At 35.0% G+C, this 16316-nt stretch overlaps 1 protein-coding gene across 1 annotated transcript; it reads left to right on the top strand.

Annotated features, from left to right (window-relative positions):
* The first annotated feature begins 9835 nt into the window (after positions 1-9835).
* LOC131859236 (G-type lectin S-receptor-like serine/threonine-protein kinase At2g19130) lies at positions 9836-12253 on the top strand. Its single transcript, XM_059212818.1, has one exon. The coding sequence runs from the start codon at positions 9836-9838 to the stop codon at positions 12251-12253; it is 2418 nt and encodes an 805-aa protein (XP_059068801.1).
* Positions 12254-16316: the final 4063 nt, after the last annotated feature.

Raw genomic sequence — 16316 nt, forward strand, 5'->3', positions numbered from 1 at the left:
CACCAATCATAGACTTATACCTTGTTAGATTTACCAGTGTAGATGTATCTTTGATAGGTAATTTCTCACTTGTCATCATAGGAGTACTTACCAGTTTGGAATTATCCATACCAAACTTCTTCAACTATTCCCTTAGATACTTAGTTTTGCAGATAAAAATGCCTTAGTCAGCTTGAGTAATCTGCAAACCTAAGAAAAATATCATCTCACCAATCATGGATATTTCAAATTCATTCTTCATATTATTAGAAAATTTCATTCACAATTTATCTTCTCCTCCAAAAAAGATATCATCAATAAATACTTCAATAATCAGAATATCATCATCAGTGATATAATATAAATTACTATTAGCATTGCCTTTAGTAAAACCAATCTATCATCAAGATGTTCAATGTATACTTCTTCCTCAAGTTCACCATTCAAAAATACAAATTTAACATCCATTTGATAAACCTTATAGTTCTTATAAGCTGCATAGGCAAGAAATAGTCTAACAGCTTCAATTCTAGCTATAAGTGCAAATGTCTCACCATAATCAAGTCCTTCCATTTGAGAATATCCTGTACAAACCAATCTAGCCTTGTTTCTTATAACTTGACCATCCCCATTCAGTTTATTCCTAAAAACCCATTTAGTTCCAATAACATTCTTATTTTTAGGCGAGGGAACTAAAGTCCAAGTCTCATTCTTCTCTATATGATCTAATACATCTTCCATAGCCTTTAACAAATTTTTATCTTTACAAGCTTCAATAGCAGATGCTGTTTCAATTTGAGAAATAAGACATACCTCTTCATTTTCCAGTCTTCTTCTTGTCATAACTCCCTTGTTCCTATCTCCAATGATTTGATCTCCAAAATGATTTAAGCTTACATACCTTGGTGTCTTCTAAACTTCAGGTTCACTGCTTTGATCATCAATTATAGTTGAATTTTTTGATTGTACTAGTGTAACTGTCTCAATTTCTTCTACCGGTTGAGGCATTGTCGGTTCAGTTATGATCATTTCCACTGTCAGTTCCCTGTCACATGATATAGATTGATTTCTATATTGCTCATCCACTTTCACATTAGTGCTCTGCATAGTTTTTTGTAATCTTTTGTTATAACATCTATATTCTTTGCTTTGAATTAAATAACCAAGAAATATTCATTCTTTACATGTAGGATCAAACTTCCTAGTTAAATCATCCCTTTTCATATAGAATTTACTTCCAAAAATTGTAAAATATTTAACAATAGGTGTATGTCCAAACCATAATTCATAAGGGGTCTTACCGGTTTCACCTTTGTTGTGCACTCTATTGAATGTGGAGACTATTGTACTCACTGCTTCTCTCCAGTAGATGTGAGGCAATTTGGCTTCCATCATCATAGATCTTTTTGCATCCAAAATAATTATATTCTTCCTCTCCACTACTCCATTCTGCTGAGGAGTCCGAGGTGCAGATAATTGTCTCCTAATTCTATTTGTCTCATAGTAACTGTTAAATTCATGAGAAGTGAACTCACCACCTTGATCTGATCTTAGACATTTGATTTTAAATCCAGTTTTTGTTTCAACCTTTGCTTTAAAGATCTTGAATTTCTCAAAGGCTTCAGACTTCTCCCTAGGAAAAGTCACCCACATCATTCTAGAATAATCATCAATTATTAGCATGAAATACCTATCACCTTGAAAGATTCTAGTCCTTGGTGGATCACATAAGTTAGTGTGAATCAAATCAAGTACATCATTAGATTTATCATGTATGCTCTTAAAATAAGTTCTAACTTGCTTTCCCAATTGACATTCCTTACATATCGGATTCTGAGGCTTCATAATCTTGTATATCTCTAACTGCCTTTGTTGAATTGATCTTAACGATACAATCAAAATTAACATGACACAAACTTTTATGCCATAGCCAACTCTCATCAATATGAGCAATCAAACATGTCTTATTACTAGTGTTCAAGTGAAAGATATTACCTCTAGTCTGAGTACCGGTTGCAATCTCCAAACCAGTTTTGTTAATGATTTTACATTTTCTATCTTTAAACTGAAGTTGGAAACCCTTGTCCACCAATTGACCAACACTTAGGAGATTATGCTTTAAACCTTATACATAATAGAAATTATTAGTAATATGCTTGCCATCCAGAGAAATAATACCTCTACCTTTGATCATACATTCTTTGTCATCTCCAAATTTGACTTGACCTCCATTGTATTCTTTTAGGGACAAATTTTTTCTTTTATCTCCAGTCATATGATGTGAGCATCCACTATCAATTACCCATTCATCCTTATCTTCAACTTTTGCTGCCAAGGCCTTTTCTTCATTCAGCATAGCCGGTTCCAGTTCATATTCCTTTTAAGCATAGACCACCCATTCCTTTCCATTTCCAGATCCACTAGCAGAGTCTACTGCTAGTTCATCCTTAGAGTCATCACTTACTCCTTCCTCATCTGCTATGTAGCATTGTTTGCTTTCCTTGAATCTAAATCTATTCTGATTAGTCTTAAATGATTTCTTAACTCTTTCTTAAAATATTGTATTCCTTTCTAGACATCTAGATGCAAAATGACCAATCTTATTACATGCAAAACATTTCAAAGGTTCTTTTCCTTCATACTTACATACTGTCGGTCCTTTAGGTACTCTTCTAGCAAATAAGGCTTCAAGTTGCTCAAATTATTCATCTTCTTTCCTCATATATTTCAATTCTTTTGCATATAAGGCTTTCCAATCACTTTTGCTGGTAGATAATGATGATTCATGAAAAGAAAGTTCAGACTTTGCAGCTCTAGAAGGTCCAAATTCTTCAATCTCAAAAGCAGATAATTTCCCAATTAGAATGCCTATGTTAACTGAAGTGTTTGCCATTGTTCTCAACTCATTAATTGTAGTTGCCTTCATCTTGTAAGCCAGTGGAAGGGCTCTCAATACTTTGGAAACTATTTCATCTTCACTTAGAGATCCTCCACAACATTGAATTCCCATAACAATCTCATTTACTCTTTCCATAAACACAACAATTCTTTCTTTATCTTCCATCTTCAAGTTTTCATACCTTACCCGGTAACCATCAAGTTTAACAATTTTGATAGTAGGATCACCTTCATTCAGAGTTTTCAATTCATCCCACATAACCATTGTCGATGATTTATTAGTCAATCCCATGATTTGCTAATCATAAGTGCACACAAGAGGGCTTCTCTAGCTCTACAATAATTTTCAATATTCTTGTCCAGGTCTGCAGGAGCAGGATTGCTAGATGCCATATCATAAGGTGGGTATCCTTTCTCAGTGATCTCCTAAATATCCTTGCCAAGATATCTAAGATGAGTCTCCATTCGAATTTTCATATCCCATAATTTGTTCCATCAAGCTTAGGAATTTATCTTTTGAAAATAGTTGTCGGTGGATTTGAAGTGATAGCTACCATAGGATCTACCTCAAGTGGTTAAGCATCTGCAAAAGAGGACAAAAGCTTTGATACAAATTGGTAAGATAACTGGTGAACAATTAAGAGGGGGGTGAATTAGTTGTTAACGGATTATATCAATTAAACCACTTTATAACCTTTAACCGGATCACATAAACATTAATTATTGAAATAGAAGAAACAAATATTGGTAAACAAAGCAACTTAACAATGAAACAAATAATCAACACAATGCAACCATAGCACATAACACCATGATTTGCACATGGACCGAAAAGAAAAAAACCATTGTGGGAAGCCTACCATAGTTAGATGATACTTCTTCAGAAAGTATGTGATACAATGAGGGGCCTCAACATGCAGGAAGGCACACTTCCTAGAGTGTACTGCTCATTACAAAAGAGTTTCACTGAGTACAGAGAGGTTATAACCACCTCAAGATAAATCAACAACAATACAAAATAATGAACTTCCAGAGATAGCATCTACCATGTTTGATTATAGTCCCAGTTAAGAACAATACTAAAGGCCTTTGACCTCTTCCTTAATCCCAATTTGATCACCTATGATCGACCAAATCTCCTTTGCCTATGATATTACATTCCATGACCATGATATAATCTACAATGAGATCTTACATCAATTTCTACCAACCTTAAGGCCTAAACCAATTAGGTCGGCCACCTAAAAGATATTACAATAAGATCATTACATACATCCATATTACAATGATATGCCATGTTGTCTTAAGATGAGAACAACAATAACCAATCCATAAATCATTCGGGTAACTTGTAAAGAACACGTTAACATGATACCGATCCATAACCTAGATAGGAACCGGATCTAATCTGGGTCCATCATGCCTAAGAAATATCTTCAATCAATTGAGGCACAATCAAAGAATGTCTTCAGCATCCTGAAATCCATCTAGAAGCGGCACCAACACCACTTATGCATCCTGTCTAGATTTCTCAATGAAAGCTCTGCCGGTTAAACCTTAAACCCATGCTAGTAAGGGTTTACAAGAGTGTGTGATAGCATCCAATTACCAATTCAATACCAACTACCCAAAACATGCTCCAGAATCATGTAAAACATAAAGTCAAACATACTCCATTGATCCAAACATGTCAGAAGTGTCCAACAAATAGTCTCTTCTATCAGTAACACTAGATCTTCTACCAATAACCAAAACCTGTTTGTCGATAACCAAAACCTGTCTGTCAGTAACCAACCATAATAGCTTGTGTTGAGATCAATGACAAAACATCAATGCAACACATAATCAATTCATCCATAATGCCAACAGTTTGTAGGGTTTCTTACCAGTAGATTTCTGGATCTTAGGTTCATATTTACCTTCTTCAATGTTGTCCTTTGTACTAGAAGGCTCACCTTTCTCAAAAGTAGTGTATCCCAACCCATTTGTATCTCCATTCTACCTTTGTGACTACATTTTCTCATCAAGCATATTAGAGCTCTTGTTAAACTTTGCAAGTGTTTCATTAGCATCAGCAAGTTCCTTTGTAATATCTTCTCTTTTTCATCAAAATTTCTCTTAGAGACATTGCCATGTCTAGATCATCCTTTATTTCTTCTTTTCCTTCTTGTTCCTCATGAAGATGAGCATACAGGGTTCCAACCTCCTGGTTCAGCTGAAAGATCTCATGTTCTTTTTCTTTGAACTTGTCTCTAGTTGTCCTCCTTGCTCCAAGCTCTTGACTTATCCTGATGGATAGGGCTTCCAACTCTCTCCTTAGAATTGCCTTCTTATCATTCATTTTTTCACCTTCAATAACTAATGAATCCATGTTTACTTCATCTAAAAAATTGTTTTCAGTAAACTCCATCAATTATTCTGAAAGTTGTCTTCTCTTAGCAAGTGAGGCTTTATACTTTCCTTTCAATGTATCTAGCGCTTCTTTAGATTCTACAAGTTAGTTTGATAGCTTTCTATAACTCATATCCAGCATGATATTCTTAGGGATCTTTCAAAAGAGGTTAAGCCTTAAGGTAATTAGGCTTTGATATCAATTGATAAACATATAAGGAACTTAGAGGTGGGCATGAATTAGTGCAAGCAAAAACAATAAGACAAATCTAATCGCCACTTTAAATAACTTAAAGTTTAATAAACATAGAAGAAATATCACCACATAAGCTAACACCCAATATATCAACCTCCACATAACACCAATATTTATAGGTGGAAATCCAAAAGTGAAAAACTACCATGGGAGTTAATACCCACAAGATTCATAATCTATAGAATAGAAATCTTTGATCAGTTAAGGTCTTACAAATATGCCTAGTTAGGAGAAGACACTATTGAGAGTCACCTGGTTAAGGGATCTACCTCAACCCTATTAAAAGCTTTACCCTGTTAGGACCAACCTTGCAAGAGGATTTAGACTTAAGTTAATGAGCTACCCTATTAGGGGATTTATGATTTCAGGCGTATTAGGACCTACCCAGTTAAGAGATTTGACTGGTACAATTGTTAGGAAAATAATAGTAAAATGATCTTCATGTAGCACCTATGTGCTTGATAAGATCCTCTTTAGTTCTACCTAATACATCAACAACACACCAATATAGAGCTTCTCAGATTACCGCACAAACAAACTCACAATATTCGCTCACGATCTCATACATCATCTCATAACTCATCACACTTTTTATAAGCATCAACTTAGTGGGCTAAGAACCTTGGAACAATTTCCTACGTTCAATGAATTTGGTCAATCTTGCACTATGCACTTTAATTATGTCTGCCACTAACATAAAAATCCAAAAATAAAACATTATGTGTATCAGTTTACCGATCTTAGTGACTTTGTTCTACCAATTAGTTATTCTTCTTTATTGACTGCTCTACACATCATAACTTCCTCATCCTATTGAATTTGTCACTACAGTATGAAACATAGCTACTTGATACAATCTCCAACACTCCTACAAAACTGCATCACCTAACTCTTCATTGATCGTTCATACCAATTGCTTGAATACAACTCTATTCTTGTTTACCGGTTGAAGTCTTATTTGTTGGTTCACTAATAAACTATCTCCTCTATTGGTTATGATTTACCGATTGGCTTATAAGACTTAGATGACTACCAAAACATAGTTACCATCAATAACAACATAAAACAAGTCATCAATCAACCTATTACATCAAAACATCATCATCAAGCCAACACACACCCCCTACCAATCCTACATTTTTACAATTTCCTGTTTTTCCTTTCATGCTGAGTCCTGATTTCTTTTAATCAAAACCTATTTTTTGGCCTTGTACAATAGTCATTTCAGTTGAGCAAAAAACTTGTTGTCATGTCAGCCTACTTTGTAAATTTAATTCATTTACTGGCAGTCAAGTATAAAACAAGGTCTACCCCTCTCATTTTAAATCCTAAGCTAACCTAATCGAAATCAAGTTCTCAATTATACTCTAGAAAAATTCAATTCAACTGAGCAAGTAATCAATCATTCATCAAGCACTGGAGCTGAAGTGAATTCAAGTTCAAGTATTGAAGATGGGCCATGGCATCCATGGTCAATGTTTTATGAAGACATTTTACACGAAACCCTAAAACCTTTGTGTGAAGGTCAAACAAAACTTCATCAAGGTATACATTGTTGTTTCAAGCATTGCAGTCCTTCCCTCAAAAGAAAAGTATTTTATTACAATATTTCATTACATAATTTATCAATTGAATTTCCTGGTCAATTGCAATATTAAGGTTTGACCTAAGACAAACCCCTATTTCCAACCTATTTCCTATCCTTTTAATATTTGTGGAATAGGTACAAAATTTGTACTTAAGAATTTTGGTAGATTTAATAGTGACTATAATGGTGAAAATTAGGGTTTCCACCATTAGAGGGATGAAAACCACTAATTTTTGCTTGGGTTGACCATTACATTGAAAAGAGGGAGAATCCAATAGATTTAGTCAAAAATTAAAAAAAATACTAAGACCGAATATTGATTGGATTGATCAAGGGGTTTCCTCTTTTGTGAGTTGAAATGTTGAATTAAGGTAAAGTGCTAAAAAATGAAGGTAAAACTAAGAAAACAATGAACTACAAATGTGGTATTTTCGTGTGCACCTGAATGTGAGCAATATATGCAAATTTGGATCTGATCCTTGAAAAAGCTCCAAAAATATCAGGACCAGTGTGCCTGCCATCATGGTCCTCCTACTTTTTCACATGCCAAAGAGGGTTGATTCATTTTGGCAAATAATGCCTATTATCAAGAGTACAACTTCGTACCTATTTCCTATACACAAAAAGAAAGGGAAATAGGTTGGGAATAGGGGATTTCCTTAGGTTAAACCATGAAATTGAGATAAAGATAATTGAAATTACTGTACTGAAAGGTTCTCCTTTTGAGGGAGATGTTGAATAATGACTAAAAATCAAGTACTATACCTCCTTGTGAAGTTTTGTTTGTCTCCACACGGAATTAGGGCTTGATGAAGTCTTCAACAAAATAGTATGGATGATGTGAACCTCAATGCTTGATTCTTGACTTTCTTGCTGCTCCTAAGCTTCAATGAAAACTGATTAATGCTCAATTGCTCTTGAATGCTTGATTGCTTTATCTCATATGTGCGCAATTTCATGTTTGTATACTTGTGGATGATTCATAGATGTGTTAGATGTGAAATGAGAGGGGAAAGACCTCCTTTTATACTTTCCCATCAGATAAATTACTAATTTCCTGACATGAGCGAACATAGAGCAAGAGATCCTACTCAAATTTGAAATAGGACCAAGGGGTCAAATGGGGCCCAGTTTAAGGGAGACAAAGTCATGGCACCCTGGTCCTACCGCATTTTTAGGGCTAGGATAATATGCCAAATGCATGAGAAAATCCCTTAAATGATTTGCAATTCATGAGAGGCATGAGCATGATCGGGTCCCAATCAGGCCAAGGGGTGCAAATGCTAAGGTGGCGACCCAATGCGGTCAAAATTGTACAATGGTACAATTTTAGGATGCTACAATGATGAATATGTTTAGCTTTTGATGGTGGAAAATTCAAATGACTAGGGCAGATTTGTGCTACATGGTCCTGAAAAATCAAGCCAAACTTCTAGGAATAGGTTCTAAACATCTTTTTTTCCTTAGATCTCGATTTGTGCCTCTTTGGATATCTATAACAGTCTATTTTCGATAATTCACTTTTATTATTCATACTTTTACCCTAATTTCACAATTACAATCCAAATTAAACTAAGAAAGAGAATAGCCAATACTAACCAGTAATCCAATAAGAATCTTAGCCCTTTCCTTATTTGGATTGAGGCTAGATCTATTTGGGTTCAGTCCTCTTTCAATGTAGTGGTGTTAGTTGGGTTATTTAGTGGACTTACTTGGTGAAACCCTAATTCCTAATTTTCACAACTTTACAATATCTACTCACCAAATAGAACTGCCTCTTCTAGAGATTATCAATGGTTAGGAACTTCCTGTGGTAGACCATTCACTAGAAAAAATAGATCTCAGGGGTAACTTTAGAATTCTATAGTGACAACCAATTAAACGATGGCTAAGGAGAAGGAGAAATGAGCTCAAATCCAAATTCACTAGTGTATTGGCCATCCTTAGAGGGGCCCTTGACTAAGCTATAAACAAATTTCTCTCTAAACAATTTTAGAGGGTTGAGAATCCTAAGAATTTCAACAATCGCAGTTGTGAGGGGGGAACAAAATCCTACATGGAGAATCTCCAAACAGGCAGAAAGGTACCAAGAACCAAATAGTCAACCCAAAAAACCCCATATTTATCAACCAAAGAATTCTCCATAGTCGATCAAACAAGGTGGAGCTCCAAGTGGGAAATAGAAACCCAAGGGTCTTTCCAAAATCTTATGTGTCGCCCATTGCCAACCTGCCAAAGAAAACTATTCAGTGCACTCACTACAGTAGAAAATAATTATGACTGTAAATTAACTATTCAGTGCACTCACTACAGTAGAAAATTTTCTATTTTATTAATAATGCATTAATGTGTAAAATAATTATTAAGTGCACTTCAGTATTAAATTATTATTTTTTTGTTTAATAATGTGAATGCTCATTTCTATGGAAAAGAAATTAATCTTTCAAAGCTGACCGGGAAAATCTTACGCCTACTATCATGATCTTTTGTTTAACTCGGAAGAAAATGACCAAAAAAAAAGCTATTGATGAAAAACCATGGGTCATCTAGAATTTAGTCGGGCACTATCCTAATTTCATAGACTTGAACGTTTGAAATTATTGGCTACAGGCAGTCAATGTCTGAATTCGTTAACGCGGGATTGACTGCCCTACTTCGACCATGTCGCTCATTTGGTAGCCTGTTTATTTTCTATTTAAATTCGAAAATATAATTGTTAAGAAATGGCGAAGATGTATTTGTTACTAGCAGTTGCTGTGATTATTGCAGCGAATTATTGCAGTGCAGTAGAAGTGTATGGCGGAGACACGCTTCTAGTGGGTTCTTCCCTTTCAGGAAATCAGACCCTAATTTCGAGAAATGGAACGTTTGCATTTGGATTTTTCAATCCGAGCGGAACGAATAATTGGTATATTGGCATCTGGTATGCTCCAACCTCTCAGAAGGCCATAGTCTGGGTGGCTAACAGAGACGATCCTGTCACAAACATGCCTGGTGTTCTCAAATTTTCGAGAGGCGGTCATCTCACATTGTTGGATAGAAAGGGCCGTTCCGTTTGGTCGAGTGATAATGGCCAGAAAGGATCGCGGGCTGTAATAACGGACTCTGGTAATTTCATTGTGCTGGGAGCCCACAACGAGTCTGCGATTGTTTGGGAAAGTTTCGCGCATCCGACAGATACATTGTTGCCTGACGCGAAGCTGTGGAAAGGAATGACACTAACTTCCTGGAAGAGTTCTTCGGATCCTGCAAGTGGGCCCTTCTCTTTCCGAATGGACGTGTCTCCAGGAAAGACGGAGTTGATGATGTTGTTTAACAATACCGTTCCATACTGGTCCAGTGGAGAATGCATTGGATACATTGGACACAATTATTTTACTAAGGTTCAAGAATTGGAAGGTCAGATGAAAGTTAAAACTTCGTGTGTGCGGCTTTCTCCTTCAAGAATATATGTTTATTTTGGCCTAAATCCCATAGATCATATGATCACGGGGCGGTTACTATTAAATGATAATGGCGAATTTGAACTTTACTACTGGATGGATGATGGTAGGTGGAGTCTGAGGTGGTCAATATACCGAGGTCAATGCAGTGACTATGATATCTGCGGGGCATATGGACTGTGCAATGCTAATGATGTGTGTAGTTGTGTCCAGGGCTTCATGCCCAAGCACGGCTCTCAAGGTTGGTGGTCAACTGGGTGTACTCGGCGGAAACCCCTGCATTGCTCTGTCACGGAGGGCACAACCGATGGCTTCTTGGAAGCCAAGAACCGATACTTGCCTGAAAAAGAAGCTGTCTTAATCAACAACGAGCCAAAACAGCAAGGCTGCCGGACAGCTTGTCTCCACAATTGTTCCTGCACTGCCTTTGCTTTCGCTTATTCCGATCCACCCGTCTGCAGACTGTGGTTTGGAGATTTATTCGGAATGAGCGTTTTGTCTCAGGGTCAATCCGTCTTCGTTAGGCTGGCTGCTTCTGAGTTCCCGCCCTTGATATCAGAGCAAAGCAACAAAACCCCTGCACTTACAATTTTACTTTCTGCCGCCGCATCATTTTTTGTTGTTTCAGCTCTCCTGTCGGCCTCATTTATTCTCTGGAAACGTCGAGGACTGTCGAAGAAAAATCTTGAAGAGGAGGTGCCACTGTCGCTCAGAATGTTCAGTTACAAGGAGCTGCGAATTGCAACGGACAATTTCAAGCATAAGCTGGGTAGCGGAGCATTCGGCTCTGTTTTCAAAGGAACTCTGCCAGACAACAGGCCTGTTGCGGTTAAGAGATTAGAGGGTTCCACGCAAGCAGAAAAACAATTCCGTGCTGAAATAATCACCACCGGTAGAATACAGCATCTGAATTTGGTTAGGCTCTGGGGATTCTGCGTAGAAGGCTCTCGAAGGCTACTGGTGTATGCGTACGTGCCCAATGGTTCTCTAAACTCCTTCCTCTTCTCTCAGTCGGAAGACGCAGAGAAGGTTTTGGATTGGAAGACCAGGTTTGAGATCGCACTGGGGACTGCTCGAGGATTAGTTTATCTCCATGAGGAATGCAGGGATCGCATCATTCATTGCGATATCAAGCCTGAAAACATTCTCCTCGACAGCGACTTCAGCCCAAAGGTGGCAGATTTTGGGCTAGCGAAGTTGGTAGGTAGAGATTTCAGCCGCGTACTGACGACCACAAGAGGAACTCGTGGGTACTTGGCTCCCGAGTGGATCTCCGGCCTTCCTATCACTTCCAAGGTGGACGTATATAGCTTTGGCATGACCTTGTTGGAAATTATATCTGGCCGAAGAAATTTGGATTTGAAGGTAGACGAAAGTAGGTTGTACTTTCCTACCTGGGCTTCATCTCAAATTCAGAGGGGAAACATAAGAGACATTGTGGATGCAAGGATAGCAAGCGAGGCAAATATCGAAGAAGTTAGAAGAGCCACTGTGGTGGCTGGGCTGTGCATTCAAGATGATGAGAATCAGAGGCCGAGCATGGGTGAAGTGGTGAAGATATTGGAAGGCACGATTGAGGTTCCTGTGCCACAAATTCCGAGGTTTCTACAGGTCCTGGTTGGTCAGGTAGACGACGACTACACCGATAGCTATGGTGAACATCCTTCCATATCAGGTGATTCCGTACCAGCAAAATAGTAGCCTTTTTTATAGTGGGAGAAACTAAGCTTGTTGCCATGTTTTCTAATTTAGAACCCCATCTTTTAAATAGGAGAACAATAGGAATGGAGGTTACGAAATATTTCCTATATCTTGGTCCATTTATGTACATTAAAAGTTATTTGCATATTTTCTCAAGTGTTTTCATGCTTTATATATATAGAAAGGATATAATTTATAATCTATTAAAGTCGTTTCATATATATGTAAAATTTAAAATAAAAGTATATTATTAGTCTTTTTAATATTTTTTTTTGAATTAATTAATTAATTTAGTTTTTAAGGTAATCCATGTATTATAAGCAGTTGTTTGGTGAAATCGTCATCAAGGTTCAAATTTTTGTTGAGATCTAGGCTCGCAAGCTTGGTACATTCATTGGATTGGTGTTCAGGCTTGGTAATTTCACTGGATTGGTGTGTTCACATATTTGAACAACAATAATGTTTAACACCTTAAAAAGTGCCCCTTACCGATTAAAAAAAAATATTTTTTTATTTCTCATTTATATTTTAAGATATGTCTTTTTTCATGTTTTAAAATATATTTATATTAAGATTATGTTGATTGTAATATACAAATCTTAATAAACAATCTTATTTTTTAGAACAATGTTAGAAATTTAAAAGCAATAACTGCATTTTGTAACAAAATACAAGTTTTATTGATGTAATATTATAGGCTTTATAAAGATTAAAGGCTTTCAACTCATTTTTCTATCATGTTTACTTTGAATTAAATATGGCTCCTACTCTCCTCATTATTTGTTTCATAAAGAAAATATCACTCTAGATTTACTTAGTTGTGTTTGAAGCAATGATTACTCATTTTCATAGATAAAATATTATTTAATGATTTATAAATTTTAACAATTTTTATGATGTACATAAAAGTGTTTAAATGTGATAAAGGATTTGTTTAATCATGTAAATAAAAAATGTCATTTAGCTTATTCAATGTCTTCATTTATGTTTATATTTAAAACCATAAGATATTTTAATTATATGATCAAATACATATATAATAATAAATAGGTAAAATTTGTAAATGATATAAAAGAAACATATATAAATATATTACTCATCTTGTTTGAGATCATTTCCTTCTTGTCCAAAGAGGCAAGGTGGATAGAGGTAGAAAATTACAAAATGGACTCGCTTTGTCTTATTACATTGTTGCTCTTTGCGCTACCTTATTCCAATTTTCTTGTAAGATCTTCATGTGGAAATTGAACCTAGATTCCTCCTAAAATAATGTCTACTTGGATTCGCGAGGTTTTTTCTTGTTTGTAGGAGCAAGTTGATTCTTATTTAATTGAATAAGAAGCTAGTCTCATAGTTGTTAAAATGAAGAAAAAATTCTATTTATTAAGTGGGCGAGATTCAGTGGAGCACAAACCTCATTATGGTCTCCATGTGTGCTTGTGACACCAATATAATTATATATTGTGTAGTTTTGTAGATTTTTTCTCTTTGATGGAACAACATGTGTTTTACTTTAGGTTTTTAATTGATTTTTTATTTGTACTCATGGGGATTCTTTTATTTATTTATAAATTAGAGAGAAATTTTGATTTATAAGAGATCTTATTATTTATTTAAATAAGAGCATATCTTGTTGAGGATTCTCAAAGCTCACTTAATCACTACACTTCCTCCTCTTAAACGTTACTAATTTTTTTTTTTTTTTGTACATATCATCGAGTTCTTGGAATTTCATGAGTGAGTATTGAGCCTTGAAAGATAAAATATACTTTCTTGAATTTGTTGATATCACTCTTCTATTATTTAATGACCTTTTTTCGTCTTCACATAAAAAATGATATTAAGATTCACATCTATCTAGTTCATTCTACATGATAATTATGTTATCACAAAGTTCTTACACCTCTAGACCTCTTCTATTGTGTTCCTACCAACCATGTGGCACTTTTAGCTTTCATTTCTTTTTCATTATCATTCATTGTGGTACAAATATTATATGTAAGAAACAATAATTTTCTATATGGTAACAACATAAATGCCTTCATCATGGTTGTTCTCATAAATATTTATGGTGGCAAAGATAACTTATTTTGGACGTGTACATCCATTATAAGTATTTCCTCTCTTCTCTCTTATCGTCTTATTTTATTTAAAATATCTACACACCATATACGCTAATATTGTAAGGGGGTCATATTCTCTTCTCACTTGTGTATTCATACATGAAACTTATCTATATTTTCCCTCTATGAAAATTAAATTTATATTTTTAATAAATGATCATCTAAAACAATGCAAGTTGTTATATCATAATCAATTTTTAATATTATCATCTGCATGATCCCTAGCTATATAGTAAGCTATTTTTTCCCTCTACAACACTTATTTAAATTTATCTTTCATATCATTGGGTCACCTATCAAATTTATCTTTTATATCATTGTTCCACCTAAAATAATGCAACCTTTATTTTGTGTGTCTTATCCAATTTATCTTTTACACAAATTATCATCTAGCATAATACAAGTTGTTAGATCATAATTATGATTTAACATTATCATCTGATTTCTTCCTTGTTTTAGCTACATTCTCTTCTTGAGGCGATTAATCATAACATTTTTTTTTTTTTGGAGAATTATTCTATGTTATGTTTCCCTTATATTTTGGGGATGAAATATTGCATTATGACAACCTCCCATATGAAGGTCTCTTTAGCTTTGTTAACAAAAAAAATTCTCATGTTCTATCTTGTGTTGTTCTCCTATTTGTATATATACACACCTCCAAACAAAGAAGAGATCCTCATTAGGGTTGTATCTTACAATAAGGGTAGTGGTCTTTGAGCAAGTATACACACTTCTCAAAACAAAGAGAAGGGATCCTCAAGAAAACATACACACCTCTCAAGCACTAGTTGTCTATTCCCATCTATGTGAAGACAAGGAAAACCATACTGGAGAGAGTGTTATCTTGCTACCTAGAATAAAGTACGATTGCAATGCATAAGAACATGCCACCATGAGTGTGAGTGAGTGCCCATAAAGAGATACAAATGTCACATATTGAGGAAAAATATAGTAGCCAAGGAACTTTAATCGATGATGATAGTAGAAAAAAGAAACTTATTATCACTTTTAATGTGAATCATACCATCATTATGAAGATTAAATGTCTTATATTTGGTAATGGTATGGCCAACTATGTAGTGATATGTACAAAAAGTGTGATTCATTTGATTAGATAGATTATGTTTTGAAAAGGGAAGACTAATATAAATGGATTCTAAGTCTTAGCAAAATTTTGAATCTCTACTTGTACAAACAAAAAATGTGTAAAATTTGTTGTGATGTATATGTCTTGCCTATGCCAAACCTTGTGTTGGGGTTCCTACCTAGACACAACAAAATGATCAGATATAGTACATAGCCTCACAAGGAAATAGGCTAAATAAATGATAGATACAAAAATAACAAGAATACAGAAGGTATGAAACCATTGCAAGAAGTTCCACATAAAGGTGGTGATGAAATTCTCTTTTCAAAGTCCTACAATTTTTAGTACAATAACATAATGAAAGCAATAAATGAGAAGCACAAATCACTAGTCGAGTGTAGAGTACTTCTAGTCTATTGCATTATAGTTTGATAGCTCATTTTTTGAAGGATTGTTTTATATTGGATTAGATTGAATTATACTACAATAGTCGATAGGAAAGGTAAAAAGAATTCTTTATACAGAAATCACAAGGTTATTTCAGGTTTAGGCCAAAACATAATGATCAAATGCAAATATCAAGATTGGATCACAAAAGAAAAATGATGACACTCACAATACCCCAAATTTGAACCCCTTTTGGTTGGATTGGGGAGGAGGGTGCTTGGGTCTAACCAAAAGATGGCCTAAAAATTTAAGAGCCAAGTGTCGAGACCCTTAGCAGAAGACGTAGTCTCAAATTTCATGCTTAACAATGATTTAATTGTAGAATTTTTGGTAAATTTTAGACTAAAATAGAGCATAAATTTTCTTAAAATGAACTATATCAATGCAAACTAAATCAATT

The sequence above is a fragment of the Cryptomeria japonica genome, chromosome 10, assembly GCF_030272615.1.
Source record: "Cryptomeria japonica chromosome 10, Sugi_1.0, whole genome shotgun sequence".
NCBI lineage: Eukaryota > Viridiplantae > Streptophyta > Pinopsida > Cupressales > Cupressaceae > Cryptomeria > Cryptomeria japonica.

Bases quoted from the DNA above. Each gene is read 5' to 3' on its own strand.
- LOC131859236 (XM_059212818.1), top strand. From the start codon at position 9,836: ATGGCGAAGATGTATTTGTTACTAGCAGTTGCTGTGATTATTGCAGCG.